The sequence below is a fragment of the Podarcis filfolensis genome (assembly GCF_964270895.1).
Source record: "Podarcis filfolensis genome assembly, chromosome: 2".
Lineage (NCBI taxonomy): Eukaryota > Metazoa > Chordata > Lepidosauria > Squamata > Lacertidae > Podarcis > Podarcis filfolensis.
In genome coordinates this window covers 14,470,036-14,489,768 of record NC_139605.1, presented here as the reverse complement: position 1 = coordinate 14,489,768, position 19,733 = coordinate 14,470,036, and the positions used below count along the sequence as shown (strand labels likewise).

The window sequence follows — 19,733 nt, the reverse complement described above, 5'->3', positions numbered from 1 at the left end:
TTTGCCACCGTTACGTTGGGCAGCGATAACCATTCTGATGCTGTTGCTTCAGGTTCCGCTGAGTGCGACCTGTTAACACTGTACATCGCTTGGAGTTGGGTAAAGGGGAAAAAGCAATTGGTGCGCTCTATAAAGAAATGAAGTGACGTCCATGGCCTCTACTCAAATGAGGGTATGTGTTACACAGAGCCGTAGCTACAGGAGGGCTAGCCAGGTTTTTTTGCCCAGGGTGAAGCCTCCAGAGGGGAGCTATTCAGGCTCTCAGTCTCTGCGTGCGCGCAAATGTGTGGGTGTGCCAAACTGGGCCTTTGACCCGGGCGAAATAAAGCCTCGTTTCGCCCCTGGCTTGCACAGCTTTCTAGGCTCAATGCTTCCAGGTAGATAGAATCAGGAGAGCTTGAAAAAAGGGTTTTCTAGCAAAGAAAGAAATACCAGAGACTCTAGATGTGGATTTGAAGATGATCTATATTTTCTAAAAATATAGATCCTAATGCCGGTTTCCCCCCTTTTGAACCAGAAGATGAAGGTGGGATGGTGTGTGTGTGTGTGTGTGTGTGTGTGTGTGAGAGAGAGAGAGAGAGAGAGAGAGAGAGAGAGAGAGAGAGAGAGACTGATGGGTCAGTCATACCAAAGCTGCCTTTCTTTAAAGAGGAAAGGTGGACAATCTAATGGGAGTGGGTTGTTTTTGTTTTTTTATGACTCTGAAGCTGCATCATCCCTCTATTAATCCAGGAGTTGGAGATGTGGATGAGAAGAGAAAGGAGAGAGAGAGAGAGAGAGAGAGAGAGAGAGAGAATATGCACTTAGGGAGGGCATCGGTTTAGTGTGGAGGTATCAAAGAGAGGGTTGTGGATCTCCATCTCTCCACTCTGCAGAAAGAGAAGAGGAGTTGTTGTTAATCAAAGCATTTTTGGAAAAGGAAAGGAACCAAATTCCCAGCGGCCAACCCACATGTGCAGCAGAATCATATCCCCTCTGACCTCTGTGCCTGTCCTGGTATAATTCCTGTTCAGGTATGTAATATGAAGTCTAGTCTGAGTTTACGGCACCGGTTTCAGTCGGTGCAGACATGGTGCGTTTGGCTGGCAACTTGACCCTTCCTGACCCTTGCCCACCTTGGCTAATTGCAGCTAGCCAAAAGGGATTCGCTGAGTAGTTCCCGGAGATAATAAATGCCACATCTCAAGAGGGTGAGGTTCTGGCCTACTTGAAAGAGGCAGCTGTGTGGCCACTTCTTAAGAAACCCACCCTGAATTCAGAAAATTGTAACAACCCTGTTCCAAATAGCCTGCTTTTGTTTTGTTTTTTGCAGGTGAGGTGTTCAAGAAGATTGCAGGCGTCTGGCTCCAGGCACAATTGGAAGATAGATTATCTCTAGACATTTCAATTCAGGTTCAGGTCAAGGGGTGGCACCAGAACAGCTCTCACTGCCCCGTGTGTGACCTCTTGCACAAGAGAGATAGGCAGTGCAAGCATGATTGCTTTATCTTCGATCTCCTCTCTGAGGCTTTTGAAAGGCCCAACCATGATCTCCTACTGGATCTGCTGTGTGGGTTGGAGCAGGGGGCGCAGTGGTCCTACTCCCATCTACAGTGGTACCTTGGTTTATGAACTTAATCCGTTCCGGAAGCCCGTTCTTAAACCAAAACCATTCTTAAAGCAAGGCCCTAATGAAGCCTCCCACCGCTGGTGCCCTTCCACCGTTCGGATTCCGTTCTTAGACCAAATTCTTAGACCAAATTCTCAAACCAAGACACTATTTCCAGTTTTGCGGAGTTTGTAAACCAAATCGTTCTTAAACTGGACTGTTCTTAAACCGAGGTACCACTGTACAGGATTGGTTTCAGAAAGTAACTTTGGGAGTTTGCTGCTCAACCTTATTTAGCCTATGCTATAGGTAAAGGTAAAGGGACTGCTGACCGTTAGGTCCGGTCGTGGACGACTCTGGGGCTGCGGCGCTCATCTTGCTATTTATCTACTTGCACTTTGACGTGCTTTCGAACTGCTAGGTTGGCAGGAGCAGGGACTGAGCAACGGGAGCTCACCCCGTCACAGGAATTCGAACCGCTGACCTTCTGATTGGCAAGCCCTAGGCTTTGTGGTTTAACCCACAGCGCCACCCGCGTCCCAGTATGCTATAGAGCTCTGCAAAGTTTCATCTTGCCCTCCACACTCTTTAACTGGGTGGGAAAACTGTGGCTCTGCAGATGTTCTTGGACTCCTGCCCCCCTCAGCCCCACTTAGCACAGCCAGTGGTCAGGGATGAGGATATCTGGAGAGCCACAGTCTCCCCACTGCTGTGGGATGCCCTCAATATGCCACTGCTCTGTTTCTCTTTGTTAAAATTTATGCCTGGACTCAGCAATGGGAGGGCCAATCAACCAAAACTGAATTCTGACAAAATGGAGGCACTGGGGGTAGGTAGTTCTCATGTCCAGGAAATTTACATTTGATTAGTTGTAGAGAAGATTATGCAGGCCCTGAAAGAGCAAGTATCGAACCAGCATTCCTGAAGTGCCTTTCACCACCTTCAATAAATGAATCTCACCTTGTTGATGTGATTCATGCCTCTAGTAACCTCCGGGCTAGATTACATGCCAGTGCAAGTAGATAAATAGGTACTGCTGTGGCGGGAAGGTAAATGGCGTTTCTGTGCACTCTGGCTTCTGTCACCGTGTCCCATTGCACCAGAAGCGGTTTAGTCATGACACAGAAAGCTGTCTGTGGACAAACACCAGCTCCCTCGGCCTGAAAGCAAGATGAGTGCCCCAACCCCATAGTTGCCTTTGACTGGACTTAACTGTCCAGGAGTCCTTTACCTTTACTTTTTTTTACCTTTTAAAGGACTGCCCCACTGCCACCAGGGTCCAGGAGCAGGCGGCAGCAAGCACCTGGCAGAGGTGAGTGTCAGGCACCATGTGGCAGCAAGGAGCAGGAGGGCAGGGGTGGCATCAAGGTTTCTGCCTCTGGTGGCAAAATTCCCTGGGTTGGCCCTTCACACACCACACACAGAAGCATTCCAAATCACACAGAAAGGTGCCTTATATGGAGACAGATCATCTGTTCGTCTAGGCCAGGACTGCCAACACTGGCCTGACCTGGAGATGCCAAGAAACTGAACCTGGGCCCTTGCCATACATACCGGCGCCAGTCCTGGACACTCGTACACAGTATAATCTCCGTTCTCAGTCTCTGACTCTGTGGAGAGCTGCTCTACTGGTTTGGGGGCTTCTCTGCTGAAGGAAGGAGACAACAGTGTGAGACGAGGGACCTCAGGAAATGGAAACCCCTAGGAAGGCATGGCTCAAAATCCGTTTCGGGGGCCTAATCCGGCCCACCGGTTGGTTTAATCCGGCCCCCCTGTGGCTGTTTATTTCCTGGCTAAAATTCTAAAAAAAAACAACCCTCAATCCTAAAAGAAGCTCAACAATTTCAACCCTAAAAAAAGCTCCACAACTTCAATCCTGAAAAAAGGTCAACAATTTTGGGTGGCCCTTTGGTCGGCCCTCACGGCCCTTCACTTCATCAAATCTGGCCCTCTTTGAAAAAAGTTTGGACACCGACTACGCAGAATTAGATAAGATGACAGGAAGGATTCGAAACTTGCAGGACCAGAGATTCTCAGAAGACTGGAATAAATATGCGAACTATTTGAAAAGCAACTGTAATCAACAGATTACGCTAGTAGGACTGCAAGAAGTTTTGTAAGGAGGAATATATGAAATATTGTAAGGAGGGCTATGATGAGAGAGTTAATAGATAATTAAAAGCAATAGTGAAATTAAGAAATGTAAATTAAGTGAAAAAAACTGGAAAATTTTCAGATGTGGTTGAAGTCCAAAAAATTGTATAAGATGTGACCTATGTTGAATGACTGTTGAAAATGATATATTAAAAATCTAACAAAAATATATATAAAAAAAGAAAGAAAAAAGTTTGGACACCACTGCTAGAGGTTCCAGCCGCTTTCCAAAAATATATCCTCCCCACCCCCGGTTCCTGGATTTACTCCTGCGGTGTGGCAGGAAAGGATGGGGTGGGAAGATTCAAGGACAATCAAAGAAACATTTAAACATTTTGGCGTAGCATAGTCTAGTATAGGATCAGGATCAGAAAAAAGAAGGACTTCTTTGTGTTGATGAGCTCATAGAATGGTAGAGTTGGAAGGGACTGTAAAATCAACTGGTTCAACCCCCTGCAATGAGGAAAAATTTCACCTAACATGGGGCTCAAACCCACAACCTTGAGATTAAGAGTCTTGTGCTCTACCGACTGAGCTACTCCGCAGGCTACAAATAAGTTCTCTGAGCAGCTTGCAACATAAAATATACAATATCCAGTGTTATAAAAAGGAAAAATGACATCAGTTAAGCCTGGGAACAAATTAGGGAAAATTTGTAACTTATTTTAAAGACCATTGCAAACAGTTAAAATTGTTAGCAGGATTGGAATATCACTTGTAGTTTAAGGGTGAATTCCGGATACAATGGAGAAGTAAAAGATTTGGACTATCATAAAAGATGCAGAAGGAAATGATAAATAACATGGGATAATCTTGTTTTTTTATGATCTATGTTTGGTATATTTCTGTAAAATTATAATTTGAATAACCAAATGAATAAATTTAATAATAATAATAAAAAGATTGGGAACAAATCGAAGGAAACAGAGATTAAAGTGGGGGAAACCCAACAAAGTTAAAACAGTTAAATCACTTTTAAAAAGTGGTTTAAAAGACGGGGGAGAATAATCAGGACTATGCCTGGAGCCTGAAAAGACATTCAGTGTGAAATTTCTCCAGCCAGATGTTTCGAATGGCAACTTTCACCTGCCCCACCCAGCAAAACATCTGCAGTGGCCCCAGGCCAGGGGGGGGCCTCTTCCAGCTACTTTCAAGGGACTGAAAGTTTAACCAGAAACCAGCCCCTTTTTGCTCTTAGTGATTGCTCGGCCCCCACCTTCCCACTCCCACGGAGAGATGTGGAAAAGAGCACACTTACTCCTCACTGGTTGTGGTGAGAAGCTTCTTCTGATGTTGATAGTGGTGAACTTGGCACGACTGAGCTAGTCGGGAGTCCATGTACTAGAGGGGATCAGAGAGAATGTAAGAATAGCCCGGCCTGGACCAAAACAAAGGCTTATTTAGCACAGCTTCCCATTTCCGAGCACAGTTCAAAGTGTTGCTGCTGACCTTTAAAGCCCTAAATGGCCTTGGCCCAGTATACCTGAAGGAGCGTCTCCACCCCCATCATTCAGCCCGGACACTGAGGTCCAGTGCCAAGGCCCTTCTGGTGGTTCCCTCACTGTGAGAAGCAAAGTTACAGGGAACCAGGCAGAAGGCCTTCTCGGTAGTGGCGCCTACCCTGTGGAACGCCCTCCCAGCAGATGTCAAGGCAATAAACAACTATTTTACTTTTAAAAGACAACTGAAGGAGGCCCTGTTTAGGGAAGTTTTTAATGTCTGATGCTGTGTTGTTTTTAATATTCAGTTGGAAGCCGCCCAGAGTGGGCGGGGGTATAAATAAATAATTATTATTATTATTATTTCCCACAGTAGCCGAACTGATGCTGGGAAGCTCACTGGCATATACTGCTCCCGATACGAGAGGTAATATATAGCTCTCAGGTGGTGAGTTAGTTGGTGGCCGCTGCATCTTGTGGCAGCGAGTTCCAAAGTTTAACTCGGTTTAAAGAATTGCAGACTTTCGCCTGCTCCTGATTCCCTCCCCCTGTTCAGGTTCTCTGGATGTCCCCCTTGGGTTCCAAAGTGATGATCTGAGGGCTGTCAGGGGGGCAGGGGCTCCCAGCAGCTCCCGCCCCAAGTGAGCATTCAACCAATGGCAAAGTCACATACTGCGCTGGGCTGATGATATCGGTATTGGTTCCCCCGGCTGCCTGCATATGCCATCTTCTGAGTCAAGTGTACTTCCTTCTGTAGCCTGGAAAGGAATCGTATGATGGTTTTTTTTATGCATGGCAAGCAAACAACCTCACAGTCCGCAATCTGAGTTTTGGCACATGTTTACAGCATCACCACAAAAGCTCTCGTGAGAACAGCCTCCCTGCGTCATTTTCATATTCCTGCTTTTTAAACCCAGGCAGGCCCCATTTCCTTCTGTGTGGAGTGGGGTGGGAGGGAGATATTTTGCTTGCAGCATATGGGCCTTTTGAGATCAAGAGTACGATTAAAAAAAGAGGGCCCTGGGGCATGTGCAGAGTGAAAGAAATGGCCGATATCTTTTGCAAAAAGAAAAAAGGCTTCTAGATATCGTGTGTGACCCCCCCTGCCCCAAGATGGAGTGATGGCTAGATCACTGCTCTTTGGCTAGGTAAAGGTAAAGGGACCCCTGACCATTAGGTCCAGTCGTGACCGACTCTGGGGTTGTGGCGCTCATCTCGCTTTACTGGCCGAGGGAGCCGGCATACAGCTTCCGGGTCATGTGGTCAGCATGACTAAGCCGCTTCTGGTGAACCAGAGCAGCGCACGGAAACGCCATTTACCTTCCCGCCAGAGCGGTACCTATTTATCTACTTGCCCCTTGACGTGCTTTCGAACTGCTAGGTTGGCAGGAGCAGGGACCGAGCAACAGGAGCTCACCCCGTCGCGGGGATTCAAACCACCGACCTTCTGATCGGCAAGTCCTAGGCTCTGTGGTTTAACCCACAGCGCCACCCACGTCCCTCGCTCTTTGGCTAGAAAGACATAAATTTAAATCCCCACTCAGTCGTAGAATCATAGAATTGTAGAGTTGGAAGGAACCCCAGAGGTCCTCTAGCTGCAATGGCCGACCACATGAAGGCTCTAATCTACCTCAAAAGGTCCTTACTAGGATAATCTGGGGGTAGGGTGGGGGAGACAATGTATGCAACCCTGACAGGTAGGACAGTTAAAAATATAATAAATAAAAACATTTGAAGAAGCAATCTCTGGGGATGTTGCATCAGAAGGTAAGGCTACCTTCCTTCCATTCTCTTCTGGCCTTTTGTTGCTGCACGCATTTTCTCTGTTGCTTCATCTCTTTCACAAAACCTTATGTCTCAAAACTGTTTCATCGTCCCTTATAGAAGCCAACCCTATGTAACTGTGTTTTCACCTATCTAATCTCATTCCCTTTATTTCAAACGCTCAGTGTTGTGAGTGCTGATGGCTATCTAGCAAAAAAACACCCCCAGAGCAACTGTATCTCAAGGTGCTGCAAAAAAAAACACTGGAGAATTTGGTTTTCAAAACAGTCTAGCTTGTTTGGGTCAATTATTATTCAAAGGAGCTATAACAACAAAGGCAATCCCTCACTTGAACGCTCAACATTTAAAAGCAAATGCAATTAATTACGTACAAACTGCATATTAACTTGTGTATACCAACTCAAATTGAAAAAAACCACACAGCCTGCAGAGATCTCAGTTAGACATTATCTCCCGTTCACATTAATAGGTAAATGGAATTATGGTCTGAAGGCAACAAATTATAGATTTTCTACAGAGTCATACTTGGGGGTTCTTGATACGTGATAAGAAATCAAGGACTTGCATTATGTCCCAGCAAAAAATTGCACCACTCATGCACAATAGCAATGTATCAGCAGAGTTGGGGGAGTCCCAAGATTTGGAAGAGTTCAAAGTACATTTGAAGAGAGGTGGGGGGGGGATGTAATTGTGATGATGGGAACCTGACAACTCTAATGTATACTGAACATGTTCCGTATTCCCAGAATACTGGATGTTGAGCTGCATGCAAACTACACATTTAAAGTGCATTGCTTCTCCCCAGAAAGAATCCTGGGAATTTCAGTTCACCTCTGGCAGGGCTGAAAATTCCCCGCGCCGTTGACAAACTGTGGTTCCCAAAATTCTTTGGGGGGAAGTCACGTGCTTCAAATGTGTGGGGCAGGATTCTATTAAGTTGCTGTGAGCGTGGAACCAGTTTGGCTTGTGTAACAGGACTCCCCCGCCTACCCCGCCCCCCCAGTTGTGCTCTGGAGGGCTGGAGGAGATCCCAGAACAGGTTTAGGAGGTATGGGGCGGGGGGGGGGGGTAGAGGAGGGAACGTCCCATTGTGCAAGCCAACCTCATTCCTTGCACTATGTTGAATTCCACCTGCAGTGTGTACACAGGCTGGCTGCTGGGGGAAAGAATGTGAAACCAGGGGCGAGGGAGCAGCTGGCATCCTGAACAAAAGGCTCTCTGTGCTGCAACATTTTGTTGCAGGCCTCACTCCTTTCTCTTGTTTTTGCTTCTCTCTTTCGCATGCTGACTTTGTCCCTGAATGAATTTAGATTTTAAACTCATTGGGAGCAACGACTGGTCTTTTGGCTTGCGGAACTTCGTAAAGTACCAATGACATCGTTGTGCTAACATCATCATCATCATCATAGCAAATATGGGGGGGAGGACATTTCCTACCTGTACCAGCACATAGCAGCAACCACCAGTCCGGAAACCCCTGTCACTGTGCACATCACCACGAGAGCTGTAAGGACCACAGTTAACCCTTTGAGTGTCAGATATAAAGGAGCACCTCTAGAAACAAACACATAAGGACTGAAGAGGAGCCTGCAGGATCAGACCAGCGGCCCATCTGATCCAGAGTCCTGTTCTCACAGTGGCCAGCTGCAAACAGGAGACCTAAGCACAGCAGAACTCTCCCTCCCTGCGATTTCCAGCTACATCGGTACCTTGGTTCTCAAACGGCTTAGTTGTCGAGCAAATTGGCTCCCAAACGCCAAAACCCCGGCAGTAAGTGTTCCGGTTTGCGAACGTTTTTCGGAAGCCGAACGTCCGACACAGCTTCCGCTTGAGCGCAGGAAGCTCTTGCAGCCAATCGGACCCTGCGCCTTGGTTTTCGAACGGTTTCAGGAGTCGAATGGACTCCTGGAACGGATTAAGTTTGAGAACCAAGGGACCACTGTACTAGTATTCAGAAGCATCCAAACTCCCAAAAGTGGAGGTGGACTATAATGGACGTAGCCAGGATTTTTGTTGGGGGTGGGGCAGAAATGACATGACTGGTAAGTTAGTTAAGTATTTCTATTGCTTTGCTTGATCTAGGGGGGCAGCTGCTATGCCCATGCTCTTTTCCCAGGTGGACGAGCCCCCTCTGCCCCCTCTTGTGTGGTGTAGTGGTTAAGAGCGCGTCTCCGCTCCTCCACATGCAGCTGCTGGGTGACCTTGGGCCAGTCACACTTCTCTGAAGTCTCTCAGCCCCACTCACCTCACAGAGTGTTTGTTGTGGGGGAGGAAGGGAAAGGAGAACGTTAGCCGCTTTGAGACTCTTAGGGTAGTGATAAAGCGGGATATCAAATCCAAACTCCTCCTCTTCTTCTTCTCTACAGCATGTGCAGAAACTGCCTTCTTGACTGGTTGACCCACAATTGGTCTCATCCGCTCAGTCCATTGAAGCCTGTCTTTGCATGCAGGGGAGGACCCTAACTCACTAAGGCTTTGAGACCCGTCGGCTCCCCTCACCTGGTTTAGCCAGATTCAGGTAGGTAGCCATGTTGGTTTGACACAGTCAAAATAAATTTAAAAATTGTCCAGTAGCACCTTAGAGACCAACTAAGCATGTTCTGGGTATACGCTTTTGTGTGCATGCACACTTCTTCAGAAACTGGTTTAGCCAGCCATTCAAAGCCGTTCCCAGATGTGGCTGCTGTTGCATGCTGGCAGCTTCTAGGAGCTGCAGGTGAGAGCTGAGTGCAAGGTGACAAACCATCCTAGAAGAAGCATGATGTACCCCCCCCACAGAGGTGCAACCCCTCCTCTAACACCCCATGCACCCCAATGATATTGTCTAACCCTCTATTAAAGCCATCCATTCGCCACACCCCACATTCCCACTCTCCAAGCAGCCTGGTTCCTGTGTCTCCCTCGCCGCCACCACCCCCCCACATCCTGGCAGAATAGCTCCTACTCACTAAGCGACACCGCTTTGTTCAGACTTGTAGCCGGAGGTCGGGACCTTTGCTTGAAATCCACTTTCACTCTTGTGGGGGGCGTGGTGGCTGAGACTGGGGTGTCTTCATACGACTCGGAAGAAGCTGGGCTGCCGCTCACAGAGTAGGAGGCGTTTGGGGGGAAAGAGGTGGGGAAGGAAGTGGGGGAGCTGGGTGGATCAAACCCCTCCATGCTGCCTGAAAAGCAAGGTGTCAATATAAATAAAGTCTTCTTATTTATGGAGCCGATTTGCTTGCACAAAGCTTATGTGGAGGTTAGACAATGAGTTGCATTAATAGAATCATAAAGCTGGAAGGGACCACAAGGTTTGTTCTAGTCCAACCCCCTGCAATGCAGGAATCTTTTGCCCAATGCAGAACTCGAACCCACAACCTTGAGATTAAGAGTCTCATGCTCTACCGACTGAGCTAGGAGAGTTTGTTTGCCTCAGATTGGACCTAACAGAGGAGTTGAGCCTATGGGTTGCATTCAACCTGGTGCTCATTAGATTATGCCAAGCATTTCTGCTCGTCAACAGAACAATCTCTCCTCTCCTCCACCATATTCTGTTCTGGGGGTTCTCCTGACCTCCCCTCCAGGAGCAGATTTGAGGAGGGTGTGGTGATGCACAAATGAGGAGGGGAGGAAGTTCCTGTGCACTAAGTCTGGTCTTTATCAAGTATTCATCCTGATTAGTTTGCAAGAGAGGTTATACAATATTGTGAGCAGTCATCCAGAATTCTTGTTTATTTACCTGCACCTTCCCGTTAATTATTTGTCCATGCCAGATTTTTCAGTGCACTGTCCCTTTCCAAACCACTCGAAGTCTAATGCTGTTGTTTTAAGGGGCTACCTTTGAAGGTGACCCGGAAACTGCAATTAATCCAGAATGCGGCAGCTAGACTGGTGACTGGGAGCGGCCGCCGGGACCACATAACACCGGTCCTGAGAGATCTGCATTGGCTCCCAGTACGTTTCCGAGCACAATTCAAAGTGTTGGTGCTGACCTTTAAATCCCTAAACGGCCTCGGTCCTGTATACCTGAAGGAGCCTCTCCACCCCCATCGTTCAGCCCAGACACTGAGGTCCAGCGCTGAGGGCCTTCTGGCGGTTCCAGGGAACCAGACAGAGGGCCTTCTCGGTAGTGGCGCTCACCCTGTGGAACACCCTCCCTTCAGATGTGAAGGAAATAAGCAGCTATCCTATCTTCAAAAGACATCTGAAGGCAGCCCTGTTCAGGGAAGTTTTTAATATTTAATGCTGTATTGTTTTTAACACTTGACTGGGAGTGGCTGGGGAAACTCAGCCAGATGGGCGGGGTATAAATAATAATATTATTATTATTATTATTATTATTATTATTATTATTATTATTATGTGGATAGGTTACAGTAGGATGACAGAAGCTCTTCAACTGCATAAACCTAGACTTCTACTACGTACTTGCAACCGGCAAATAGTGACAGTCTGGAGGCACCTTAAATTAGTTGGAAAATCTTTCCCTTACTCCCTGCATTATATCACCCCCTAGTGGAACAGCTGAAAAGGCTCCCTAAGACGCTTCTGCTGAAGAGCATGGTCAACATGCTTTGAATAAATCAGCAAGAAACCAGTTACTAGACCCAATGTGTTTCGAATGAGGCTGTTCTTCAGGGAAACCCTTCAGAACAACCAGTCTGAATCTCCAGGAGAAATCCATCATCAAAGGTAAGGAGATGTGGTCCAGGGAGCTATCAAAAAGGGACCAATGGGAAAACATGTAGTACTTAACAGTGGGATGACCACCTGGGCTGTTTTTGTGTTGTATTCTTATCAGCTCCTTAAGTTTAAATAGCTCATAGGACAGTCATAGTTTTTAGCCTTCAAGACAACACTAGCTAAACGGTGACCTTCCCAGATGTTCACGGACTCCAGCTCCCTTCAGCACAGCCAGTGGGTCTGGAATGCTGGGAGTGAGCTTGATGGACCAATCATCTCACTTGGTATAAGGCAGCTCCCTATATATGCTGGGAAAAGAGGTGCGTCTGTTGGCTTCGCCTACCAGGCCAAGTGGTCTCCATGTCTGAGGGCTTCAGCCCTTTCTCATGCTTGGCCAAGAGGGAAAGGATGAGAGCGAGCAGGTCTTTGGGCTTCTTCTGGCCTTTTGTTTTGCTTTCTGAAAAAAAGAGAGAAGGTGTTGAGAGAGAAAACCAGGCCTTTTGTCACAATCTGCACGATGGGGTGAGCTCCCATTGCTCCGCCTCAGCTCCTGCCAACCTAGCAGTTCGGAAGCACACCAGTGCAAGTAGATAAATAGGTACCGCTGCGGTGGGAAGGTAAACGGCATTTCTGTGCGCTCTGGTTTCCATCACGGTGTTGCACCAGAAGCGGTTTAGTCACAGTGGCCACATAACCCGGAAAGCGGTCTGTGGACAAATGCCGGCTCCCTCGGCCTGAAAGCAAGATGAGCGCCGCACCCCATAGTCGCCTTTGACTGGACTTAACTGTCCAGGGGTCATTTACATTTACCTTTTTTACAGATCCCCTCTCTGCTCCCAGTCTTCTCAGCCATTCAGCTGTCCCTCTAAAGCCCTTGGACTCTTCCCCAGGTCCCTCCCCCCTCCCCACAGACCTCACCCTGCTTAGGGACCTTCTTCTGCACGCAGTTTCCGCTAGAGTCCTCCTCATAATTGGGGAAGCAAGGGCCGCAGGTAGGTGCTCCTTCTGGCCCGCAGCCCAGACGTTGACGGAGCAGACAGTTGACTTTGTACTTGGCTGGGCAGAGGGGGTCTGAAAAATAAATAAATGTTATGGCTTTCTGAAAAAAGTTGCAACAGGGGCACCCAGATGCACCAGCCAGCATTGTTCTTGCGCAGAAGTTTTATCACATCCCTGTCTTCAGCATTTCATATTGAACAAAGATCCTCTCTTGTTATTTTTTCATTTCAATGTGCAAAAGTGTAAGCATAGTCAGAAAACAGGACTGCCACCTTCTTTTCCTTCACCCAGGGCTCCTGCGGGCCTCACAAAAGCAGGGATCAAACAGGTAGAGAGCATTTACCATCTCAGTATCTCTATATGGGGAGGAACTGCACCTGTTGAATGGTTACCTGTCACAGAGCTGTTAATCTCTGAAGGAAACAAAGCAAGGGAAGAATCAACTTTTTTTTTCTCCAAAGGGGTGGGTATACGAAGCAGGGAGGGCTAGCAGTTTGGGGAAATTGGGCAACCAGGATGTCTTTGTCCTTTAACAACATTTCAGTCTCCAGGGCCGTGCCAATGAAGGTGAAAAGCAAGATGTCCAAAGTTATCCAAAAAGGGGTCTAGTGCTTTAGACCAGAGAACAGAATTCTGGGTGAAAAGTAGTCAGGAATTAATCTGAGCCTGGGCTTTGATGCCAGGATTCATTTTTGGAACGCGTGTATAACAATCAGGGCAAGAACATGTACAGAGTGCTGCCACGCTCATCTCACCCATCCCCGAACCAATTTGGCATTTAGCTGAAAGGGGCTTCAGATCCAATGGGATGGATGATAAACAGGCAGCCTTATAAGTTCGTAGAGCAAAGGGTCCAGAAAGGGCTGGTGCCGAGACTCCCGGGCTCCCTAGCGCCAGAACTGGGTCTGCGCTCTAGGGGACCTCGCGTATTATGCTTTCCCATTCAACCTCCGGCCCCCTTTTATCTCCTTTATTGCTCTCCTGCTCCCCCCCCCCGCCCCCATTTTTTCCTCCGCTCTAACGGGCTGGATATTTATCCCCCCTTTTTTGTTCCCCTCCTCTTTTCCCTCATCTGCCCCTTTCTTCTCCTGTTTTCACCTGTCACTCACATCCATTTCTGCTCCCATTCCCTCCCGCCCCCCCCGCTACCCCCACGATCCTGCATCCTTCCCCCCCCCCAGCCAGGTGCCCCCCTCACCTGCTTCCCAGTTGGCCCCCGTAGCTATCAGGGCGGCGAAGAACCCCAGCCATCGTATCGCTTTGCCCTGCATCTCCTTTCAAGATGAATCAGGGTGGGTGGGGTGAGCTAAGCCTTCCCCCCACCCCCAAACCAGTTATCGCAGGGGGCTGTCCCCCCTTTGCAGCTGCTGGCATATAGTCGGATCCGTGAGAAGACCTGGCGCTGGCCGGGAGAGGGACTGCGGATCTTTATGAATGAACTAAGGATGGGAGGGTGTAAGGAGTGGGGTGCGTGGGGCGGGGGGGCGGGGGGGGAGAGAGTGAAAGGCAGGAATGGAGAATTAGATAGATGGAAGGAAAATGCTGAGGGCTTGTCAAGGTGGGGGAGGAATGGGGGACAGACATATTGAGGAATAGCTGGATGGATTGACAGGTTGATTGGAGACAGAGATGGAGCCTTGCATAGCAGATATAATGGATATGAGTCAATGAAAGTACAGATGGGGGTTTAGAGATTAGGGGAGTCGCAGGCCCACAGCTGGGAGACGGAGGTGGTGTTTTGCTCCCCTTGTACATTTTGGCGCATATACCAAGAAAAATATGTATGTATAATTGCTTTCAAGAATCCCAAGGCCGCTCTCCCAGCTTTTTAGTCTAATATTTTGGAAGAGCGGTAATGTTTACTTGTTTAATTTCTCGCAATTACATCCCACCTTTTCTCCAGGGAGCTCAAGGTGGGATACATGGCTCTTCCCCCTCCTCATTTAACCCCCACAACAACCCTGTGAGGTAGGTCAGGCTGAGAGGCTGTGGCTGACCCAAGGTCACCCAGTGAGCTTCATGGCTGAACAGGGATTTGAACCCAGGTCTCCCAGGTCCTAATCACTATGCCACACTGACTCTAACACAATGGATTTCTTAATCTAAAGTTTTAGGGATAGGACTGTACACTTTTTTTTGCGTTTGCTCTTTAAGAAACATAAAGATTAATTTCCTTTCCCCACCCTAAAAGCTTAAGATAATATTTGCAAAGCCGTTGCATATTGCTTTAAACACAAAACATGAACTTAAAAGCGACGGCAGAGGCACACACAGACAGGCATCCCAGTGTGATTCATCTAGTGATTTCTTAATGCAGTTTGATACAAAACGTATTTGCATTTCTGGAACTAAATGCTCAAACAATGACGTGTTTATGTTCCACGAGGTTGCTCCTCCCAAGAAAAGTGTCTACTGTATATGGTTCCAGCTTGGTGGTGGAATTTTATACATGCCTATTCAGAAGTAAGCCCCACTGAATTGTTGAGTTGGAAAGGACTGCACGGGTCATCTATCCAACCCCCTGAAACGAGGAATCTTTTGCCCAACATGGGGCTTGAACCCAGTACCCTGAAATTAAGAGTCTCATGCTCCACCAACTGAGCTATCCAGGATTTACTTCCAGGTAGATGTGTGTCTAGGACTGTAGCTAAAGCATAGCAGCATGCGTTGACATTATTGCTTCTGATTCTGCGATGAATCACCCAACATCCATTCATGCCTGCAGCAAGAATCCCAGATTTATGAAGGAATAATTTCCTGGCGTTCAGATTTCCAAGACCACCCTCCATCTCTTCATTATCAGCAAGTCTCTAAAAAGAAACAAAAACACTTTACATACACAAAGTTATTTGTAAGGTATAAGGAGGCAGAACTTGGAGTGAACACTCCAGAACACCTGGAAAACGAAAGTTGTTGAGCTTTCCTAAGGAAGACCCCAAAATTGTTGAGCTTTTTATTTTCAACACACATACACACACACACACACACACACACACACACACCACCACCACCACCACCACCACCACAAGAAGGCAAGACCTTTTGGAAACCCCCCCCCCCATACTGCCCAGGAAAATCTATGAGGCAGGTCAGGCTGAGAGGCAGTGATTGGCACATTGACACCCATTGACACCCTAAACCATGGGTAGTCTTGACACCCTAAACCATGGGTAGGCAAACTAAGGCCCGGGGGCCAGATCCTGCCCAATTGCTTTCTAAATCCGGCCCACGGATGGTCCGGGTATCAGCGTGTTTTCACATGAGTAGAATGTGTGCTTTTATTTAAAATGCATCTCTGTTTGTGGGGCATAGGAATTGGTTCATTTCCCCCCTTCAAAATATAGTCCAGCCCCCCACAAGGTCTGAGGGACAGTGGACTGGCCCCCTGCTGAAAAAGTTTGCTTGCCCCTGCCCTAACCACTACACCACATTGCCTCAAGTAAGCTAACCACTTCTCACCTATCAACAATTTAATATGTTGATGTTGTTTATTGTGGCTTAATTTTTTTTTATGTAAGTCACTTAGAAACATTTGTATTCTGAAAGCTGGGATACAAATAATAATTAAAAAATCAACTGTGGGGAGTAACAGGTTATGGCGCCTAAGATTTGAGAGCATTTGCTGTTTCACTGTCCGCTCAAGGATAAAACCCAAGCCAGGTCAACAAGGATACTTGGAGTCTCCATGGAGACACATCTATCCACAGCGAGCAGATGCAGGTAAATACATTTTCTAGAGATGACCTCGTTTTCCACAAAGTACCCAGGAATCCTGGCTCTTTTTTTGGGAATATAGAAAACGCCTCTGGAAGAACTCAAGAGTCCCCAGTTAGTCTGGCCACCTCTTTTCCAGCAAGTTGCCTATGTGTGACAGGTAGAAATCAAACAGGTGCATCTTATCCCAGCACAGAGTTGTGCCAATGGAAGGAAAGCTTCACCTGTTGAATTTCTGAATTGTAATGCAAATCTTCTGGCACAGGTCCCTGCAGGAAGGAGGAGGGAAACAGCTAGCAACTCCCCAAGCCCTTTCCTTGGTTAGTGAGGCCTAGCGCAGCCATCTCCTCTCTACTTCCACGCCAATGGTTGCCATAGTAACTGCCTCTCCTGGTTGCCATACTGTAAATTCCTCCAGCTTGGACTCTTGCAGTTGTCATGGCAATGGGATGGCAAGGTGGGGGGGGGAGGGGAACAGGGCTTCCTCCTAAAAGGATGATGCAACCTATTGATGGATTAATGGGGATGAAAAACCACGAATAACAAAAGTTCCAGTAGGGAATATTAGCAGGAATGGGAGGAGAGCAAATGCAAATTGCGGCATATTATTTTGCTCGTTTGTTTGTTTCATTTATTAATCTCTTCCCAGGAAACGTTCCAAAGTAATTTAACAATAAATAAATGAAAACTCAAAAAAGCGTACATTGAAAACATTTTCTAATCCGATACAGATACAGACAAAAATCGCCACTTATCAGGCTTGTTGGAAAAGGAATATCTGTTGAAACTAAAAAAAACCACACCACACCAGTCGAAACAGTGCTTGCCAGATATCTAACTGGAAAGGATGTTCATAGATGCTGCTTCACTTAAAGGCTCGATTGAATGGACCACCTGAGCGCAGTGATTGTTTGGGTGCATAAAGGATGAGACAATCTTTCAGGTATCCTGGCTCCAAACTGTATAGGGCTTTGTAAACCAGTACCCAACGCTGTATTTAGAGTTGTGCAGGCAGTTCCCACACTTTATTCCATCTCCCCAATGATTCCTTCCTTACCTATTCATGTTCAAGCTTTATTTCACACAACATAAAAGCCACTTCAGAGAATCTAGTGGAAGTTTAGTGCCCTGCTCATTGTTTCCAGAATAAAATCAATTTGCAATCCTGTTAACCTGGAAAATGGTGGGGATTTAGCAGTTCAATTTTCTTGGCATTTTCGAGTGTAATCATGCAAAATACTGAACCTGAATAATACACACACACACACACACACATACTAAGCTGCTGAAATCTCTTCTATTATTTGTTGTTGTTTAGTCGTTTAGTCGTGTCCGACTCTTCGTGACCCCATGGACCAGAGCACGCCAGGCCCTCCTGTCTTCCACTGCCTCCCGCAGTTTGGTCAAACTCATGCTGGTAGCTTCGAGAACACTGTCCAACCATCTCGTCCTCTGTCGTCCCCTTCTCCTGATCTTTCCCAACATCAGGGTCTTTTCCAGGGAGTCTTCTTTTCTCATGAGGTGGCCAAAGTATTGGAGCCTCAGCTTCAGGATCTGTCCTTCCAGTGAGCACTCAGGGCTGATTTCCTTAAGAATGCATAGGTTTGATCTTCTTGCAGTCCATGGGACTCTCAAGAGTCTCCTCCAGCACCATAATTCAAAAGCATCGATTCTTCGGCAATCAGCCTTCTTTATGGTCCAGCTGTCACTTCCATATATCACTACTGGGAAAACTATAGCTTTAACTATACGGACCTTTGTCGGCAAGGTGATGTCTCTGCTTTTTAAGATGCTGTCTAGCTTTGTCCTTGCTTTTCTCCCAAGAAACAGGCGTCTTTTAATTCCATGGCTGCTGTCACCATCTGCAGTGATCATAGAGCCCAAGAAAGTAAAATCTCTCACTGCCTCCATTTCTTCCCCTTCTATTTGCCAGGAGGTGATGGGACCAGTAGCCATGATCTTCGTTTTTTTGATGTTGAGCTTCAAACCATATTTTGCGCTCTCCTCTTTCATCCTCATTAAAAGGTTCTTTAATTCCTCCTCACTTTACATTTAAGTAAATGTAGATGCTGGGATTCTGAATAGAACTCTTTAAGCTAGATGCACAACAGTTTGGCTTCAAAATAAAAAAAACACCAATCAGTTCCAGCCTCTGTGTACAGATATATTTTTGAACTACAATAGCTGTTATGGCTTTGAAATAATTCCTTTACACGTGGCCTGTGAGAAATTCTTTACAAAGCCTTTCACATAGAGCTATATGGGTGAAGGTCTTCCAACTGGGACAAGATTTTAATGGCATAAATGAATAAAGCTGTTCTTCTGAATAAAAGATAATCTAACCCTGTTGATGTTTTGTGAATTGCTACAGGGGGTTGCTCTAATATATCCCAGACCTATATACTCCATTAAGTTCTGCAATGCACACAGTGAGTCACATGTACTTTGTCCTAGAAGATCTGTGACTAAAGTTCCTTTTCTCCCTCCTTAAGGAGGAATGCGACTGAGTGGGGCTGTACAGTATTTGAATTCGGATTGTGAGGCTGGGGAAGTGAGGTTTAACTCTTTCTGCTAAACGGCCTCGGTCCAGTATACCTGAAGGAGCGTCTCCACCTCCATCGTTCTGCCCAGACACTGAGGTCCAGTGCCGAGGGCCTTCTGGCGGTTCCCTCGCTATGAGAAGCCAAGTTACAGGGAACCAGGCAGAGGGCCTTCTTGATAGTGGCACCCGCCCTGTGGAACGCCCTCCCACCAGATGTCAAAGAGAAAAATAACTACCAAACTTTTAGAAGACATCTGAAGGCAGCCCTGTTTAGGGAAGCTTTTAATGTTTAATAGGTTACTGTATTTTAGTGTTTTGTTGGAAGCCGCCCAGAGTGGCTGGGGAAACCAAGCCAGATGGGCAGGGTATAAATAATAAATTATTATTATTATTATTATTATTATTATTATTATTATTATTATTACTACTGGTGATCTTTACCCCCAGCCTGAAAACTGTTCCTTTGGACCTGCTTGCCCCATAGCAGAGCACCTTTTGGTCTTAACCCACAGGGCAAACAGCTCTGTGGGGAGTGACAGCACTAGAATCCAGTCTAGAAAATTACGACATGGAAAGGGTGGACTCCCTCCTTTCTATTGTCACAGTTACAACACAAGCTGCACTTCCCCTTTGAATTATCCCAGTTGGGTCTCAGGCCACCATGTCTAGTTTGGCTGTGTTGTTTAAAGAAGAGAATTAAAATCCAGCACATCAAAAGCCCACTAGCCCACAGAGTGGCGCAGAGAGACCTTCCTAGCAATATGCGAATGCAAATAAATAAAAAATGCATTTTTCCAATGCCTCTTAGACATCATTCGCTTGAAAATAAAATCCTTAAACTCAGATG

General features: G+C 46.8%; 1 protein-coding gene across 3 annotated transcripts; it reads right to left on the bottom strand.

Annotated features, from left to right (window-relative positions):
- Nucleotides 1–592: 592 nt before the first annotated feature.
- LOC310757124 (neural proliferation differentiation and control protein 1-like) lies at nucleotides 593–14,090 on the bottom strand. Of its 3 annotated transcripts, none has more exons than XM_083602319.1 (9): nucleotides 13,829–14,088; nucleotides 12,550–12,702; nucleotides 11,975–12,088; nucleotides 9,915–10,130; nucleotides 8,404–8,470; nucleotides 5,855–5,939; nucleotides 5,001–5,083; nucleotides 3,143–3,233; nucleotides 594–869 (listed from the first exon to the last, which is right to left on the bottom strand). In XM_083602319.1, the coding sequence occupies exons 1-9, from the start codon at nucleotides 13,899–13,901 to the stop codon at nucleotides 804–806; spliced, it is 948 nt and encodes a 315-aa protein (XP_083458445.1). In that variant the 5' UTR covers nucleotides 13,902–14,088; the 3' UTR covers nucleotides 594–803. The 3 variants fall into 3 exon arrangements, with proteins under 3 accessions (XP_083458446.1, XP_083458445.1, XP_083458444.1); XM_083602318.1 differs by having other exon boundaries at nucleotides 595–869; nucleotides 3,143–3,236; nucleotides 13,829–14,087; XM_083602320.1 differs by lacking the exon at nucleotides 3,143–3,233 and having other exon boundaries at nucleotides 593–869; nucleotides 13,829–14,090.
- Nucleotides 14,091–19,733: the final 5,643 nt, after the last annotated feature.

What these genes read in the sequence shown, in the direction of transcription:
- LOC310757124 (XM_083602318.1), bottom strand. Translation starts at nt 13,901, where the DNA reads ATGCAGGGCAAAGCGATACGATGGCTGGGGTTCTTCGCCGCCCTGATA. An exon ending in CATGGAGACCACTTGGCCTG is followed by an intron (nt 10,131 to 11,974) that starts GTAGGCGAAGCC and finishes CTTGCTTTTCAG; the next exon opens with GCAGCATGGAGGGGTTTGAT. An exon ending in GATATCATCAGCCCAGCGCA is followed by an intron (nt 5,084 to 5,854) that starts GTATGTGACTTT and finishes GATCCCCTCTAG; the next exon opens with TACATGGACTCCCGACTAGC.